Source organism: Sinocyclocheilus grahami, unplaced genomic scaffold (assembly GCF_001515645.1).
Source record: "Sinocyclocheilus grahami isolate Dianchi unplaced genomic scaffold, SAMN03320097.WGS_v1.1 scaffold339.1, whole genome shotgun sequence".
NCBI classification, from domain to species: Eukaryota; Metazoa; Chordata; class Actinopteri; order Cypriniformes; family Cyprinidae; genus Sinocyclocheilus; species Sinocyclocheilus grahami.
This window is the reverse complement of record NW_015505518.1, coordinates 448817-468081: the sequence shown is the minus strand read 5'-3', so window position 1 is coordinate 468081 and position 19265 is coordinate 448817. Positions and strand designations below refer to the sequence as shown.

Here is a 19265-nt window from a genome sequence, read left to right as displayed (position 1 = left end):
TTTATATATAGGCTATATATAAAGTTGTTAAGCAGTTAAATGTGTTGGTTTACACACAATGAAAAGTGTAACCTTTTAATAAGTCCAAGAATAACATGATTAATTTCCTTAGCATGTTCAATTTGATTTACAGAACTTTTGTGCTGTTTTCTAACAGTTTGGACTTGAATAAAGAGAGAAAACTTGACCATTTCACAGGCATTTAGTTTTCATAGTTAGACAGATATCGTGATGTATCATTATAGAATTGTCTAGCAATATATCGATTATCGCAGAATTGTTGTATCGTGATATTATCGTATCGTGATATTATCGTATCGTGTGGTACCCTGCGATTCCCACCCCTAGTTTTTAATCAGTTTGTTTTGGCAGATATATCGTGGTTCAGATGTGCTCAGTCCTGATCTTGGAGAACTTGCTTCAAGAAATATTTAGGTCATTTATTTCCTATAAAAGATTGTCATTTAGTCATTTAGCAGACTAAATGTTAAACAAATTTATTAGGGTTGTCTTGAGGAATCAAATTTTTGTTGATATTTTGACATAAGGGGTCATTTTACTATAAATTTACAGAACTCAAAAGTTCCTTGCTGTCCAAATAGCATTTAGGTATTTCACACTGCAGTAATAACTCGTTTTGAAAAAGGTCACATTGTGATGTCAGGATGTGGGGTTCATTTGAATGTCCCCACCCCTGCAATATACCTAATTGTCTTGGTGAATTGATAAAGAAAGAGGGAGCGAATGAGGTACTCCATTACTGAAAGGGTTACCATTGTTTCTGCATTTTGCTTATAAAAAAATTAATATGTCGGGTAAGGTCCCCAAACAATTTGTTCCTGGTTATAGAAAAACTACATCTTTGCAGGCCCTTCCAAATGATCCAAACAATAGGAATAGGCGGCTGAAATTTTTTTGGTAACATTGTGCCTGATTGCGCGAATGTGGGATTTGTTTGTTCGGCACATTTTACTATTGGTTCAACTGTGCCGCAGGTAAGTAAACTATTTAATTCTAATGTTTTAATTTGTTAGTGTCTGTTTGAAGACCAAGGCGCAATGTAACGCAAAGCATCCATTACGTGTAATACTCATTACTCTGGAGACAGATTTATAAACTCTTTGCGTTTCGTGTTAAGAGTGTTAAGCCAGGTGCACACTATATGACATTGGCTATTGATTTTGATCTTAGAATTTTGTGAATCCTAAAATGATTCATCTGATCCTAGGCCAAAATCGGCAGTCTTTGATCGCTAGTTTGACATGTTCGCCAAACGCTAGGCCTGTCACGATAACAACTTTTTGTTGTGCGATATATTGCCCCAGAAATAATTGCGATAAGCGATATTATTGTAATTTTAAAGACCATTTTATGCCACTGAATATATAATCATAATGTAACAGCATAATAATGCAAGAAGGCCTACACACTTCCAAATGACAACAAACTTTTAATTTTTAAGAATATTTAGATCATGGAAATTAAGTATCAAAATATTAGATACCTTAAAAAACTTGAATAAATGATAAATAAACAATTTCTAACAAAAAGTGCAAAGTAACAAGTAGAAAAAAAGAAAAATGCAAAGAACTTGTATGGAGATTTTTCCATCTACAGATTTTTTTCCCTGACCTTCTTTTCTCTGTAAATTGAGGGTGCACACTATTGCTGAAAAACACAATCACTACTTAGTCAGATGTCCGTATGCACAAAGGCACAGATCCCTAAACAAGGCCAAATCTGCAGATTAAACTTTGTTTGTAGAAGCATGTTTTAAATTTGAACTAGCACCTCATGACCACCACGTTATGTACGAGAAGCTGCAAAAGACTCCGGCGCAAGTGGAATGTACAAAGCATGGTGACATTCATTTTTAAGTAAATATAATGAGCGATATATTGTGTCACCAAAAATGATTGAGGTCATGTACATATATTGTGCGGTAAGTTGATATATTGATTATTGCGACAGGCCTACCAACAGCTGATTAATGACCATGGCGATAAAATTTTATTTCTGATGAACTTATGTCAGTGTCCGAGGTTTTTAGGCATAGTGCTGCAGTAAGGCTTCTCCTACAATGACTGTCAAATCAAGAATACATTAGGAGCAAAAATCCTTATGACGCAATTAGTGCATCAACAACAAACCACCTCTTGCTCTACACCTGTTCCATTTTATTTCTAACAAAAAGTGCAAAGTAACAAGTAGAAAAAAAGAAAAATGCAAAGAACTTGTATGGAGATTTTTCCATCTACAGATTTTTTCCCTGACCTTCTTTTCTCTGTAAATTGAGGGTGCACACTATTGCTGAAAAACACAATCACTACTTAGTCAGATGTCCGTATGCACAAAGGCACAGATCCCTAAACAAGGCCATATCTGCAGATGAAACTTTGTTTGTAGAAGCATGTTTTAAATTTGAACTAGCACCTCATGACCACCACGTTATGTACGAGAAGCTGCAAAAGACTCCGGCGCAAGTGGAATGTACAAAGCATGGTGACATTCATTTTTAAGTAAATATAATGAGCGATATATTGTGTCACCAAAAATGATTGAGGTCATGTACATATATTGTGCGGTAAGTTGATATATTGATTATTGCGACAGGCCTACCAACAGCTGATTAATGACCATGGCGATCAAATTTTATTTCTGATGAACTTATGTCAGTGTCCGAGGTTTTTAGGCATAGTGCTGCAGTAAGGCTTCTCCTACAATGACTGTCAAATCAAGAATACATTAGGAGCAAAAATCCTTATGATGCAATTAGTGCATCAACAACAAACCACCTCTTGCTCCACACCTGTTCCATTTTTTCTTTTCAAGACAAGCCATGATCAAAATTAACATTAGAGATTGTTTTTACTTGCTAGCCACCATTTCAGTTCCGCATGTGAACGTTACTAATTTTCACCAAACCTGTCATGGATTGATGACGTAAAGCTCAAATGTTGTACAGCCTGACATTATTTACAACTGAGATTCCACTGTGTGACATGGCTTATAGCTGCGATAATTTTTATACAGCCTGTTCGTAAAGGACTACTATAAATCGCAGAGTGTGCACCCAACTTTAGTCTGGATTTTTCACCGTTTGATTTTTTAGATGGTATATAAATTAGATTTTCAACAAATTATGCCTAATATCTTTTGCAGACTCCGTGCCTATTTAGTTCTGTATCAAGTTTTGAAAATTTGCAGATTTGAAAAATTTCATACTTTTGGAAGAGCAACATCCTTTGGGGTTTTTCTGGTAAATAACATCACCACTTTAATAATCTGATACTGCATGACTTGAATGAATATTTTAAAGATGCAGTGCTCAGTTGTCTACAGATATTACTCAGCTGTCACTCATTAAGCAGTGGTGTAGGGTGTAGATTCAAGCAAGAAATAGATAACTTAAATGAGTTGCTGTATGTAGCAAAACTGATGTCATTTCCCACCATGTTTATAAATGGTATTTTTTTCCCCTAACCTTATTAAAGGTGTCATCTTTCTATTCAAATTCTTTCTTTGTTTCAATTAATTCAGTTAGAATAATAAGAAACTGTAGAGTTGTTACCATTCAAATGAAATTAGTATTAACAAACTCTATCTTTCCACTGCTGAGGAAACAGAAGCTGCATCTGAAGTGGCATTAGATGCATCTACACAGATAGTTTGATGAAGCTGAGGTGCCATAAATGCATTTACACTGCAAACATAATAAACATAAATAATTTTATAAGATTAATGCTTTACATATTTTTTAAAACATACAAATAAATGTTGAAAAATTCAATGATACTTTTAAATATGGCTAAACCACCAGTCTGTGGTGGCAAATGTCTGTTTTAATGAGTGAGTAATTTATTCATTCATTCAACCAATTAATTCAAACGGCCGATTCATTTAGAAACGAGGTAAGTGACTGTCCTTATGAATAAGCCACTGAATTATTGACTCACTCGATTCGTTCAAAAACGTGGATTCATTCAGTAAAGAAACACCGCTGTGTGTTGCTCGGAGACACACAATATATAGCACTGCTGGCAATAAAAGGATCGGCTCGGAATCGGCAAGACGTGAGACTGACCGGCCAGTCAGTCTCTGCGAAAAATCGTCAGATTCCGATCACTGGCCGGTCAAACAATGCATCTCTAAAAAAACTTCTGTACACTTCTTACATGGATTATTATACGTCTACTTAAAATTTATTTTGAGAGATGTAATGTCTGTTTCATTCATACTGGACGCCAGAGGGCGCCCTCGCGCAGAAACTCCACAAATGCATCACAGAATTAATAGAACTTATTACATTCCAGGAAATCCTTAATATGCACAAAGACATCCATCTATCGCTGTAACTGAATAAAAAGAAGATTAAAACGTTTTGAATGATGAAATAAAGACAATAAATAGTCGACTTCGATAATATATAGTTTATATGCGTTCTTCAAGCCATCTCGAGTATTTTCTTAATAATTAAGTATATTTGTAATTCATTGATAATCGACATAGCCTTTATTACAGAAATAATTTTAAGGCACATCAGAAGTTATTTCAAACATTCAACTGATGTTGTGGAATAAAAACATGTTATAATGTTCTCTTTTGTTGGACAACTAGTTTTGAAACACTTCTCATTGCAAATCATTACAAGGAAAGATGTTTTGGCAAGTGCTGCTTTTTCAAACACAGGTTATAAGCGAGGAGCCATTTCCTCATCTCAGCGCGTAGACTCACGAGCACCCACACAGAGCCAATTTGGAGAGAAATAAAACGTACATAAGTTATTTAAATGCAAACCCGGGAAAAATATTATATTAAGAATTGATCGTTCACGATAATGACAGCTGTTTGCATAGCTTCTCAGTGAACTATGGCTCTGTGAAGTAAATGCTGCTCCATCTGAAAGCATGTGAAAATACCACATTTAATAACATATTTTTACTCCAAACTCACTTTATAACGTCAGTCGAGTGTTTGAAATAAATCCTTCTGTGAGATGTGGCTTCTTACACAGAATAAGGCACGCAACATATTTCATAGTATTTAAGCAGTGATAAAGGCATTGCATTATAAATATACTTTATTTTGATGAAAATTATAATAACAAGAACTAGAGATAAACCGTATATTGCCGTAGTCGTGTGTTTATTAGTCACGTTGAATCAATGAAAGCAGTTGAATCTTCTGTTTATTCAGCTGCAGCGATAGGCATTTTCTGGGTTTCTTCTGCGAGGCATATTTGGAGTTTTAGAGTGAGAGCGCCCTCTGGCCTTTGGATGGAGATTTACTGCTGATCACAGAACCGTGCTTTACTGAAAGATACACATGACAATCGCTGCTTCTGTCGAATCGCGATCTCAATTCCATTTCGATTTATTGTGCAGCCCTAAGAATATGTACTCAATATTTTACCGAATTGCAAAAGCTGAATAATTGGTCAAAGCCTACCGATTAATCAGTGAAATAATCGCTGATTAGTCAATTAATCATTCTAATAATCATTAGATTAATCGATTACCAAAATAATAGTTTGTTGCTGCCCTAGTTTACACTGTCTGCTTTAGCACCCCTTGTGGCATTGCTGAGAATGCAATGCATATTTTCCCAACAGCATTTTTGGTACACAGCAACTTTCAGTTGCATGTTAAATCAGTCTTTTGTGATTATGTATATTTGCTCTGTACTTTCTTATTTTGGTGAGCTTCATGTTAAATTGCTGTCAGAATGAGGCTTTGCAATACATGACGGAAAAGGAGAGGTAGTTAAATCTGTCATTCTTAATTTTATTGTTGTGTAAACTTGTTGGAACCGTATAAAAAAAAGATTTGAATTATGAAAAGTAACAGTAAGCCCACAGATGACCTTGACCTGAGGTTAAAGAAATGTGCTAGATGAATTCGGTCTGTGGACTAAATTAGACAACCTTTGAGATCAAGAGACTTTGGATGTTTGTTTGTTCTCACTTAATTCACAAGAATACTGCAGTTGCATCTGTTTGTCTTGCTAGGAGCTGAGCTGGTGGCCATTTTGCAATCCAAAGTATGAAATGGCAGAATGGGGGAGGGGCTCTTACAGAGACTTTGCTGAAGTCTGGCTCTCAGTGGTAGCTGCAGTGTGCATGCTTCAATGCCGTTGTGCCGTGTTTGGTTCTAGTCATTCTATAGGAATTTTAAGTTTTAGTGCATGAAATATGTTCCATTTCATACACCTGCTTGACAATTTTTGGGGTTTTTAAAGTAATAACATCTTATTGCTAACAAATGAGAATCATGGATCACTTTAAAATTGTGAAATTTTATAATTAAATATCAATATGGTAGATCAGATTAAATCTTAAATCTTTTACCAGAAAAATTCTGGCCGATACATGAGAGCTCTATGACAGCCAATAACTGAACTAGTCTAAACTGGTTTCAGCCAGTTTCTGCCAGTCATATCTGTGAGTAGCTGGCTGAGCATACAGTAGCATTGAAAAATGATTGCTGTTTTCTTACACATTGTTCTTGCATTAGATGATTTTTTTACATTGTAAAGTATTTAACCAACAATTCTCTCTGTTTTAATATATCTCGGTTTTTATTTTTGTCATGGATTAGCTTCAAATGCTTCTGCTCCCCTGAAATTTAGAAAATGGTATGTTCCACTTCCAGATGTTAGTCGCCTTCGGTCTCAGTCAGGACTGGGGTGGGGGTTTGGTCATGTTAGCAGCAGATTTTTTTTGTCTCTAGGCAATTTTTATTATATGCAGTTTTTAGAAGTCTGTATTGAATAGTAATGTTTAAGCTTTTAAAACTCTTGTGAACAAAATGTCAGTTATTTTTTATAATGCACTAGCAAATATAAAAGCATTGACATTACATTTATATTTATTCATTTAGCAGGCACTTTTATTGAGAGCAGCTTACAAATAAGAATAACCAAAAAAAATGGAGAAGGAATAGTATAAATTTTAGGCAGTATTAAATGTATGAAGCTAAAGCTATTGCATGGGGAGTAGAGAGCAACAAATATTGTACTATTATTCTCCATAACCTAAAAAACAGAGAATAATTCCAGCGCCAGGCGTCACAGTTGTTTCCTAATTTAGCAGCAGCTTTAATTTTCTAAAGCGTATGCAATTTCATTTTACACCCTGATGATATTCAACTTTTTTATTAATTGTTGCTTATCACAGCTACAATACATTAAGAAAGTCCATGTTTTATTTTATTTTCAAGTGACAAAGGCATTCGTAACAAACAACTGACTTCAAGTAATAGCTGCTGTAAGTTAACCTTAAATATAGAAATGATAGAATAACACGTTTTAAATTTGTATTTAATCAACCAATGTTTGGCCATGCAGTTCTGTGTAAAATGAGGAGTCTATATGCATATATTGTTCTCTGTCATCATTCAATTTAGACTGCAAGCTCATAGCTAGGCAACAAAAAAAAAATCCTTTGCTGTAGATTCGGCAGAGGTGCATCGGTGCTTCTAATTAGCAGTGCAGGAAACACTGTGGCTACCTGTTCATGCAGATTAAAACATCCATGTGTGCATTCATCCAGAGAGGTAGCCAAAAACATCAAACCGCTAGATGCAATGTACACTGAAAATTGCATGGAGAATTGCATTGCTAATGTATTAGCATTAGGGAAGAGCTTGATTCAAAATTTCATATGAATCCTCTTTGGCATTTTTGCATAGTCTGTCCTTCCATCAGAGTTAAGAGAATGTGTTTATATTCACAATATGATTTTGTAGGGTTCCAGTGGCCTGAATGCTAATGGCGGAGATTTTAAATAGTTGCCATGTTCTTTCTTTCATTAAAGGAAGTTCTGTCACCACTCCCCTATTTAAATAGTAGTACGATCCGTGCTTGTCCTTCCTATCATTTCGACTGTGCTCATTCTGCAGCAGTGGGGGAGGGGTGAGTGATTGTTCTCACGTCCATGAGTTTTACCCCCACTAATATTTAGTTACTTATTTCTGTTTCTCATCTTATACTTAATTTGTGTTTTCGTACTTGGAAACGCAAGAGTTTGTTCAATCGTGTAGAGGTCTTGCAGGCTATTCTGGTCACTGAGGACAGTTTATTGTGTCAGTCTGGTTTTGCAGGATACAGTAGGGATCCAGAGGATATTGTTTATTGGTGTAGAAGGCAACATGTTTTAAAGACGCCTATGCAAACATAGTCCAAGCTATGCTCCCCTCCCCCTTCCATGTTCTCTTTGTGTGCTCCTTAAGGTAGATGTGCTTGAGTTCTCTCACGACTAATCATGAGCTACGCTTGAGAACCGCTGCATTGCTGATTTTTATTTTTTCCACAATTGTATTTTTAGATCAACAAATCTTTGTGTGCCTATGTGTGCGCACATTTGTTAAAGGTGAGGGGCACTGATTAGAGGAGATGCTGATAACCTCTGTGCTGATTGGCAGATATGTCGGATCTCTGAGTAAGTGGACCCCAGGCAAGTAGTTGACACCTGTTTGGAACTCAGGCAGTTGTAACGACCATAAGAGTGTCTCTCCCTGCCAGTCCTTATAATGGTATGATCCAAACTCTCCCAGTAATTTTCCGTTGTCTGCTCTGATGAGTTACTTGGTAACAAGAGCTACACTGCAGTAGAGGTCTTCTCTGGTCCTAAAACTGTACCCGACCCAAATCGACCAAATCACTTCTTACCCGAACCTGACGTGCATAAATACATTTTTTTAAAGAAAAACCTGACCCAAGACAGACCCGATTAAATTAGACCCGAGTCCGACAGCATTTAATTTCGAACCCGACTGGACCCGAACGTAAATGGCATTGACGTGTGTACAGCCTGCAGCCCCGCAGTCAATCAGGAAATATCCCGGTGCCCTGCTGACTGATTTGGCCGCTTCTCCATTACTTTGATTTATTTAACATTTATTAAATTTTTTATTAGGCTACTTTAGATTAGTGCCTGCCTGATGGATACAAGTTATTTCTGAGCTCGCTTTCAATTGTGATCAGTCGATTTGAAAAATAAACATGACTGTTTGATAAAAAATAAATCGATAGCCTAATAATTAGAGCCCGACCGATATGGGTTTTTTGGGGCCGATACCGATATTAGGGAGTAAAAAAAGTTTAGTTTCGTGTGTCCAAACATTTGACTAGTATTATATATAGTATATACATAAACAGAATATATATACATAAACACATTTTTTGCATTGATCACTCAAATGTGGTGATCAAAGACTTATAATGACGTGACAAAGATATTCAATTCCATTCAACTTTATTCCATTGAAGTTTATTTCACTTTGGAACATTCATTCATGGATTTGCGCTACTGTCTTCACACACAGACGAAACTTACTAGAGAAGTGTGAAGTGTGACATAATATACCTCTGTAAATAAATATAAATTCACATCTCGCGCACTTTAATGCCCTTTCAATGTAACGTGTACGTTCCCTTGGAACTGGAATGTCCACTTCGCAGGGCACTTACGGTCGAATAAGCCAACACTTGAATGCTGCTGCCTGAACAAGAGACCTCCTTACTGAAGTTAAAGTGTTGGCTGGTGTCACTATCTCGCGAATGCGCCAGCGGATCTCCACCAAATTCGGGGGATCCCTTCAGCTCGAGGAGCTTTCTCGAACGCCACCCTCCATGCGTCGGTAGCCCCCCAGGATCGCTTGATTGGTCGTGCGGGACCGCGAATTTAACCACCCATAATTCTCGAACCCCAGGGGCTATCGACGCGAGCGCATTTGAAAGAGGGCCTCGAGACGTACACTCGATTCGCGTTCGAGAGGGTTCCTCGAGCTGAAGGGATCCCCCGAATTTGGTGCGGATTCGCCGCGCCTTTACAGAGATATGGCGTTCAAAGTTTCAATGCGTTTCATCCAGGTCGCCAGTAGCAAATAATGGAGCGCGCTCTGCTGGACAAACTAAGTAATTACACCATTTCAAACATTTTATCTGCATTATATGTTCTGTAAAAAAATATTAATATCGGCAGCAAATTCACCGATATATCGGTGGCAGGCTCATATCGGCCGATAATATCGGCTAAACGATATATCGGTCGAGCTCTACTAATAATTAATGGATTCACTAGTGTTGTCTGCAACCTGATCTCCGGCGAAAGGCTTCTGCACACAAAAAAGAAAAGCCCTATATGAACAGGCAGCAAAATTAAGCGAGTGGATTTTCCTGATGGATCTCATATCTATAACATGATTTCTGTGTGCAAGGTTACAAATGTATGCTCCTTTTCTATGTGCTTTCCTCCCTTAACACGAAAGTGAAAGTAGCCTATGCATTCGGGATAGTTTAAAAGAATTCGGGTCTAATCGGGTCCATTTGGAAAAAGCATGTTTATTTTAAATAACCAAGGCCTCTTATACCGAACCCTCGGGTTCTCGGATCCAAGTGGACCCGTGAAGACCTCTACACTGCAGTGTGACTGTGCTCTAGAACTAATTTCAGCTGGTTTCATATTTTTTCATATGTACAGCCCTAGCTCTGCTCATCCCAGACCTCTGCTCAGTTTTATTGCCAGGCTTTTGATCGCACGCTTGCAGATTTCTCCTCCAAGCAGAAGGTGGCCTGCATTTGAGGATAGCAGTGTAAGCTCCCAGCTCTCTGTCTTCCTGCTCATGTTTATATGTTTGTCTTTTCACTAGTTTCTCTCTGAAAGTATTTATATAACTACACAAAATATGTTAAATCAACTAAATGTAATATTAACGCAGTGAGTGGGGTTCTTGCGATTTAGCATTAGCGTGAAAGTGTTAGCCAATGATGCATGTTTAGCTATGTTACGACTTTGCTAGCATTTACTTTAAGCAGTAGATTGGTTTTTAATCAGTTGATTTTGGCAGATATGTTTCAGGTGTACTTAATCTTGCATCTGGAGCTTTTCCTTTCAGCAGCGGTTGGGTCCAGCCCCCCTTAGCACACCTGCTGGTAATTTACAAGATACTGAGGACCTTGATTAGCTACCTTGTGTGCTTGTTTAGAGGCCGAAATAAACTATAGTAGACTAGGCCCAGGGATCCTCAAATCTGATCCACGAAATCCACTTTCTTGCAGAGTTTAGCTCAATCCATTATCAAACAGACCTGACTATGCTAATCAATGACTTCAGGATCATTAGAAAATCACAGGTAGGTGAGTTTGATCAGGTTGGAAATAAACTTTGCAGAGCATTGGCCCTCCAGGGCAAGATTTGAGGAATCAAAGGATTGAGTGAAATTGAGCACCCCTGTGTTACAGCTTGTCTATACTAAAAGCGGTAAAGCTGCACATCACTTTAAAATGATTGTTAACTATGGATCAGATAGGTGTTAACTCAAAACTAGATTTTAGTGAAGTAACAAAAAAAAAACTACTTGCAGTGATAATCATTGATTATAAAATTTGTATAATAATACCATACAAATAATAATAATGTCCAGAGACATTGCTGCTACTCCATAACTATCACTCGCTGTGCACAAGGTGTTGAAGGTGAGGAACACCTGCATGGATGGAAGAGACAACCCTTTAAAAGTGTCCCATTAATACTCCAATGCAGAAGGATGAAGCAAAGCCAGAAGACTGAAGTATGATCTGATAACTCCGAAGAATCCCAGGAGCAGCCCCCACCTGATGTCAATGGAAACCATCTTTGTTATCCAGAAGACAAAAGACCACCTCTATCACGTGACATCATTTGGTGGGATAACAAGGCTTGAATGTCTGAACACACGGTGTTCCAACACAACCTCAGTACATCCCTGATAATCTAGCATAATTAAAATTTTCAACTAAATTTTAAAAGCAAGAATTTCAGCTCCTGTGTGGACGAACTGTTTCATACCTTGACGCAACGAACCAGAAGAATCCGACGCAAAGGAACATGCTGCATGCAAGCTAAACACTACATCAAGCAGTCCTGGAACTGGGCCACTTTATTTTAATTTTGTAATTTCTTCCTGTGATTTGAGCAACCTCAGGTTTTTTTTTTTTAGCTTTACAGCAGCCGCGCTGGTGGCCATGTTGGGTTATTGCAGTGCAGAGCTGCGAGCATAAAATGGCAGAGTGGGGGAAGGGTTCTTAAAGAGACCTCGCTGTAAGTCTGGCTCTGAGTGCTGGCTGCAGTGTGCAAGGTTTACTGTTGTTGTGCCGTGTTTGGTTCAAGTCATTCTAGAAGGATTTTATAGGCTTTAATCCATTAAATATTTAATTTCATGTACTTGTATGATAATTCTGTTGGTTTTTGAACACAGTAATTCATCACACAACAAGGAAAATCTAGATTAGTTTAATATAAAAGTCAATCTGGTAGCTTGATGTTGTTTTTTTTCCTTTTTTTTTTTTCAATCTGGTAGCTTGAGCAGAAACGCAGTTTAAACCGACACATGAGAGAGATCTACAACCCACAGCTAAGCCAGTCTGAACTGGTTTCAGCTAGTTTCTGCAGGTTGTGTCTGTGATTAGCAGGCTGTGCGTACAGTAGCATTACAAGAGGAAAGCTGTTTTTTTTTCCCCCTTAAAGGAAGTTATTGAATTGTAAATTTTTACGAAGAATTCAGGTTATGTTGGTACCGATTTCACTAGTAGCACTCTCTAATACTACTTTGCCATTTATTTTTGGCATGGATTAGCTCCTCCTAATGTTTGTGCTGCCTTGCAATTTAGAAAATGGGATATTCCATTCCTTCTCAGTCAGGATTGGGGAAGATCTTGGCCAATCTTGTTTTTCATGTTGATGGCAAGTAATTTTGCAGCGATTTTTCATTGTAATATACAGATTTAGGAATCTGTTTTGAATAGTGGTTAAAATGCATTTAAGAACTTCTGTTATATATTGTTATTGCAATATAATTTTGCTATAAGTTTGATTGCGTCATAATAATTGCTGTTAATAGTGTTCATCGTCTGTTTGATTACGTCTTTAATTGATTTTCCATACATTTCATACATAATATTTGTATTTATTAATGTAGATGTTTTTCTTAAAAGCAACTCCTAGTTAACTTAATTTTAAACAAACGCTTAAAGAGCCACCAAGAATATTAGTAGTCCCACACAGGGCCGTCCTTATTTTAAAAAACAAAAGTGACGTGACATGTGGCAACCCATACTTGGAATTAGTGCTCTGCATTTATCCCATCCAAAGTGCACACACACAGCAGTGAACACACACACACACACACACCCGGAGCAGTGGGCAGCCATTTATGCTGCAGCGCCCGGGGAGCAGTTGGGGGTTCGATGCCTTGCTCAAGGGCACCTCAGTCATGGTATTGAAGGTGAGAGAGAGCACTGTACATTCACTCCCCCCACCTACAATCCCTGCCGGTACGAGACTCGAACCCGCAACCTTTGGATGTGATGTGGGGGTGGAGTGGAATTCCCCGTCGGTCCGTTCGCCGCGGGGCCCGGTGTGATGTGGGGGTGGAGCGGAATTCCCCCTCGGTCCGTTCGCTGCGGGGCCCGGTGCGACCGCACCAGTTGCACCCCCCTAAGGACGGCCCTGGTTACACAATACTGAAAGTCAAAAATAAAATAAAAATAAACCAATTAAATTTTTAGTATGCAAAATAAGAGACCAATAAATAATGTATACAAATATTATCAGTAATGTTTTTTTGTAGCTAGATCAGCACAGTTTCTCAGTGTTTAAATTATTCATGGTTTCCCTAGGAAAAAAATATCCCAACAGCAATAATAATGAATATCTTTTAAAACTAAAATTCCACTGGCCAATTTTCAAAGGCAAAGATTTTATTGATGTTTTGACTTAAAAAAAACTGTAACCTGTAATAACCTGGCTAATGGTAAGTGAGTGAGCTGGAATCTGCTCCAGTAACATTTACTTGTTCTGTATTGGCATCTCAGTACGTCATGTGAAGTTTTAAGTTTTAGTCAATTCCATTCTCTGTTCATTCTGAGTTGGACATGTCTAACTTGACAATGAGTCATTAAGTCAGTCAGATGTTAATTCATTGAGCGAGTCATGAGACTGATTGAACCTGATAACTCAAGTTTGAAACAGAAATGCTTGATTCATTACAAAGAAGCGGCACATAGTAATTCGTTCACACATCAGACTGCAATGTTTCCAGTGCAGTCAGTGAGAATTATGCAGTAAAAAGATGTTGATTTTTGTCTCTTTATAGTATTTGCATTTTGCAGTTCTTGGTCTTTCTCTTCACATTCACTTCAGATTGTGAGCTCAAAACTCAGCTCAACTATAATTGTTTCCTGCCGTAGTGCTGTAGATTCAGCAGCAACGTGTCGCTGCCTCTGATTAGCGGTGCAGAAGAATCTGTGGCTACTTATGCAGGGTAAAATAAGCATGTGGGGCATCAACTAGAGAAATCAAAAACACGTTGGATACACTGTGTCCAGAATTCGTATGAAGAACAAAACACAGATATGAATCATCATTTAGGCATAAATTTACTGAGATTTCAAATTAATTATTTTTGTCATTTGTGAATTTGTACTATACTGAAATGGCTATATAGGCTCAGAACTCGCTCTGAAAGCTGGATTCTGATTATTGAAACTATTGTGGTTACCAATCTGATTAGCAATTCTGACAGCTAGTGCTACACCGGAATTGCCAAATTCCTAGTTGTTGAGAAGCAGGTTGGCATATGCCTCCATTTAGAAGTAAGCTATGATCTGTGAATGCAGCAATACACTAAAATTAAATCATGATTGAATGACAGTTTAGGCAGTTTTAACATGTTCTTCCTTTGTATGCAAAGGACCATGAATTTTCACACCCCTCTTTTTAGAACTAGTGCATTCCTTGCCTATTACTTTCTACAGTTTTGACTGCATGCTATGCAGCATTGGGGAGGGCATTTTTATCCATGATTTTTATCCACACTTAAATATGACAGCTTTTTTTTTATCGTATACATCAATATTTTTGTGCCCTTTTTTTGCAGTGCGCAATTAAATAAAAAGCTTGCAGTTATTTTGAAGCGTTTGTCTTGGCTTGTTAAATCATGGCAAGGTCTTGCAGACTCTCTCTCTCTCTCTCTCTCTCTATATATGTATCTCTCTCTTCTAACATTTTATCTTCTACACTAGAAAAACAATTCTATTACATTTACTAATTCTTAATCCTTATATAAAAGACAAATACAAACATGGTAGAGTCCAACCAATGCTCCCCTCCATGTACTCTGTGTGCTCGTTGAGGAAAGGTGCCTAGACGTGCTTGAGTCACGACTAATCATGGGCTACGCTTGAGAACCACTGCATTACAAGTTAATTTCACAAGTTATTTGTATTTTTAGATTTTAAAAAAAATTACTGCGTATATATTTCAGCACCCGGTTGGCTCTGATTGGAACACCTCACTGCTGTTTGGCATGCATAAAAACCCACTGATTAGTTGGACCTCCGATGGAAATGACCTGTAGTGAGTGTCTGTTTGGAACTCGGACAGTTGTAACATCCAAGTTAGGAGTGTCTCCCCCTCTCAGCCCATATAATGGTATGATCCATACTCCCCAGTAATTTTCCATTGTCTGCTCTGCTGTTACTTTGCAGCGAGAGGGTGGAGCTACACTGCAGTGTGACTGTGCTCTAGAACTAATTTCAGCTAGTTTGATATGTTGAGACCTAATGTGTGTTTGAACAGTTTTCAGTGTCAATTCCGTTTCAAAACATGTCTGTTTGTCCAAGCTAATTTAGTAAAAAAAACAAATCTAAAAGTAAACCCTGAAAAATGTAATTGCTAAGAGAACAGTCTTGTTTAGTTCCTTTGGAGTTAACAGTCTAGTACAGTTCATTTATCATTGTCAAACTCTGTATATTAGTGTGTTCAATATTTATTAACATAAATAAAAGTAGCACCCCTGTAAAATCTATGGTACAGCCCTAGCACTGCCCCTCCCCCACCTCTGCTCAGTTTTCCTGCTAGGCTTTTGATCGCACGGAGGCTAGTCCCGCTTGCAGATTTCTCCTCCAAGCAGAAGGTGGCCTGCATTTGAGGATAGCAGTGTAAGCTCCCAGCTCTCTGTCTTCCTGTCATTTTGTTTCTTTTCATACAAATGTTTTTGTGAATGTGTGGTTTATATTACTAGATTGCACAATGTATCTACATGTAATTTATTGCAGTGAGAAGTGATTGCGATTTTTGTTTTCATTAGCGGAAAAATGCTAAAAAGCATTTTTTTTTGTTTGTTTGTTTAGAGAATACATATTTGGCTACATAACATGATATTGATGAGTGTCTAACATATGTGTTAAAAGTCTGTTGATTAACCAGTTTATTTGTGGTTCGGGGGTACTCGGTCCTGAGATTTTTCGTTCATCTGAATTTAGGCCCCACCCACTTTTAACTCACCTGTGGTAATTTACAGGGGATCCTGAGGAGCATGATTAGCTGGTTCAGGTCCTTTTTTGGAACCAATCAGAATCTTCAAAACCAAATCTGCACAAAGGTAAATCTTTAGTAGGATTGAGCACCCTTGAGGTAGAGCTAACAGGCCTTTTCTGTTAATATCAATGTTTTTAATTTCTGAAGTAAAACTTTGTAGATCTATTTAATTAAAATATATAGATTAGCCAACCCATGCATAATTAATGTGTAGAGAATGCTGTTCTATAACTGACTCATCAAGCACAAGTCGTCGAAGACAAGGAACACGTGGATTGAAGAGTACCTATAAAAGCGAAGAACTCCAGTGTACCAGAATGAAGCAAAACCAGAAAACTGATGATAACAGCGCAGAGGAGCAATACGCACCTGACGTGTCAATTGAAAAATCCTTACACTGCCCAGAAGACACGAAAGAAGACAAGGCCACCTCTGTGTTATCACATCAGGTTGTTTTGTGGGATTCAAAGCCTTGGTTGATGGAAGACATCGTTGGTGAAACCTTCATGAGGATGGATTGAAAGCCGGCTTTTTTACGTGAAAAAATCAGCTGCTGGAACCAGACAGAGTCAAACGCATGCTCTATGCAAGTTGGCTAAATGAGACCGCTTGTGAAATCAAGCCACTTCATTTAAATGCTATCGCCTATTCCGGTTTACATCATGTGGATAGTACAACTGCAGTTGTTTAGCTTGCCAGAAGCTGAGCTGGTGGCCATTTTGTGTTATTGCAGTGTAGAGCTGCGAGTATAAAATGGCAGAGTGGAGGAGGGGCACTTAAAGCTATGTCGCTGTAAGTCTGGCTCTGAGTGGTAGCTGCAGTGCTGCACACTTTACTGCTAAGTTTGGTTCCTGTTATTCTAGAGGAGTTTAAGCTCCATTGCCTGAAATATTTTCCATTTCACACATCTGAATGGCAATTTTAGTACAGTTTTGAAAGTGCGGAGTAAAGATTAAATAGGAAACTTGAGAATCAGTTCATTTATGAGAAAATAAAATTGACAGCTTGATCCGCTGATTAGTTAAATTGCTTTACCAGAATCCTCCCAAGTGTTTTTAGACACGCAAGGTGTGAACTCGTTTCAGCCTGTTGCTGTCAGTTGTGTCTGTTATTAGCAGGCTGCGCATAAAGTAGTTGCTAGAGGAAGCTATTTTTATGCAAACAGTTGTTGTGATTGAGGGTTTTAAGATGGATTTAGGTTGTTTTAATGTTATTATTTCACCAGTGGCACTCACTGTTGTAAATATTACATATTCCGTTGCCAGTCGTCTGCACTTGTACTTGCGCTACATTCTCTTAGCAGCTTGCGAACCTACAGGAAATCGCTATTAAGGCATGATGTAGTTTTAAGTGATTTCAAGAATAAAATCCACTTTTTCAGTTTATTTGGTGCTAATATAGTATAATGAAGAGCAAAGGATGAACATTAGGTGTGTGACTAATGCTTTATGAAATGTAGTTTGGTCTCCTCATTAAAACAGTTTTTTTCCCCCTCAAAGCTATATCAAATCAGTTTTCCGAATGAACTTTTAATGATAGCTACTAGGGTCTTGTGAACAACATATTTTTAACTAGAGCCCGACCGATATATCGTTTTGCCGATATGAGCCTGTCGCCGATATATCTGTATCGAACAACATATTTTTAACTAGAGCCCGACCGATCTATCGTTTTGCCGATATGAGCTTGTCGCCGATATATCTGTATCGGTGAATATGCCGCCGATATGAATTGTTTGCTATTGGCGACCTGGATGAAACGCTTTAAAGCTTAAGTCAATGGAAAACCATTGAAACTTTGAACGGCCATATCTCCGTAACAGCACGGCGAATCCTCACCAAATTCAGGGGATCTCTTCAGCTCAAGGAACCCTCTCGAACGCAAATCGAGTGTATGTCTCGAGGCTCTCTTTCGAATGAGACCACCGCCGCGTCGATAGCCCCCGGGTTTCGGGAGTTACGGGTGGTTAAATTCGTGGTCCGGCGCCGACCGATCTAGCGATCCCGGGGGGCTACCGACGCGTGGAGGGTGGTGTTCGAGAGGGCTGCTCGAGGTTGAAGCGATCCCCCGAATTTGGAGGAGATCCGCCGGAGACTTTCTCAGTTTGTGTATATCCACATGGGGTTCAGAATATAATTTTTTTATCCACAGTAATTTTACACTTGTCTAGTAGAAATATGTCGCTTTGTTTTATAATTACGGTCTATACGTTTTTCTTTATTTACCCTCAAAAAAGGGAAGTGAAATGTGACAACATGCCCCGTAGATGGAACACATTGTAACATCTGAGGTGTACGTTGTAACTTGACCATATGACAGCTTAAAATCTTATCTGATCGAATGAAAAAAAATCTACAAGACAAACTAAAATATATTGTATATATATATATATATATATATATATATATATATTTTTTTTTATTTTTTTTTTTATTTTTTTTCAAATAAAATGGCGTTTTTTAAGAATTAAAAATAATCTGATTTTAGAGTTTGACAATTAACACATTGCAACCATGCTTGGGACGGCCCACATAAACGAGCAAAAATGCTTTACATGTCTCGAAATAATAATTTCTAAACATTAAACATTGACTGTCAGTCTTTATTCACCTGTTTCTCATTGTTTCTCATTAAAATTAATTAAAGTAAATAGTGTAAATTACATTGCTAATGTCATAGAATAGCACATTGTAATGCAGTGTTACAACGTGCCCGATCTGCGCAACTGGAATTTAAAACTGGTTAGTGTCTTCTGCTAGTAATCAAAGCATTAAAAAACTATCTGAACTGATAAATAACAGATTGGAGATTAAAATAATAGCAGATTTGTCTCATTTTAAATTAATAATAAAAACTGAGATAAAAGATTTACTTAAGCCAGAATTTAAATGTTACTATGGTAAAATAA

The 19265-nt window shown here is 37.8% G+C and overlaps 1 protein-coding gene across 7 annotated transcripts in view; it reads left to right on the top strand.

Moving 5' to 3' along the window:
- atf7ip (activating transcription factor 7 interacting protein) overlaps positions 1-19265 on the top strand; it is a 42737-nt gene that overhangs the window by 6133 nt on the left and 17339 nt on the right. For 2 of the 7 annotated variants that reach the window (XM_016295698.1, XM_016295697.1), the window contains exon 1: positions 16341-16421. The exons of 2 other annotated variants lie outside the window; for them this stretch is intronic. In XM_016295698.1, the coding sequence (XP_016151184.1) occupies positions 16356-16421 (66 nt within the window). In that variant the 5' untranslated portion in view covers positions 16341-16355. Of the gene's footprint in view, positions 1-11016; positions 11133-12697; positions 12722-15894; positions 15979-16340; positions 16422-19265 lie in introns of those variants that run through there. 3 more of the 7 variants (XM_016295699.1, XM_016295700.1, XM_016295702.1) reach the window with 3 other exon arrangements.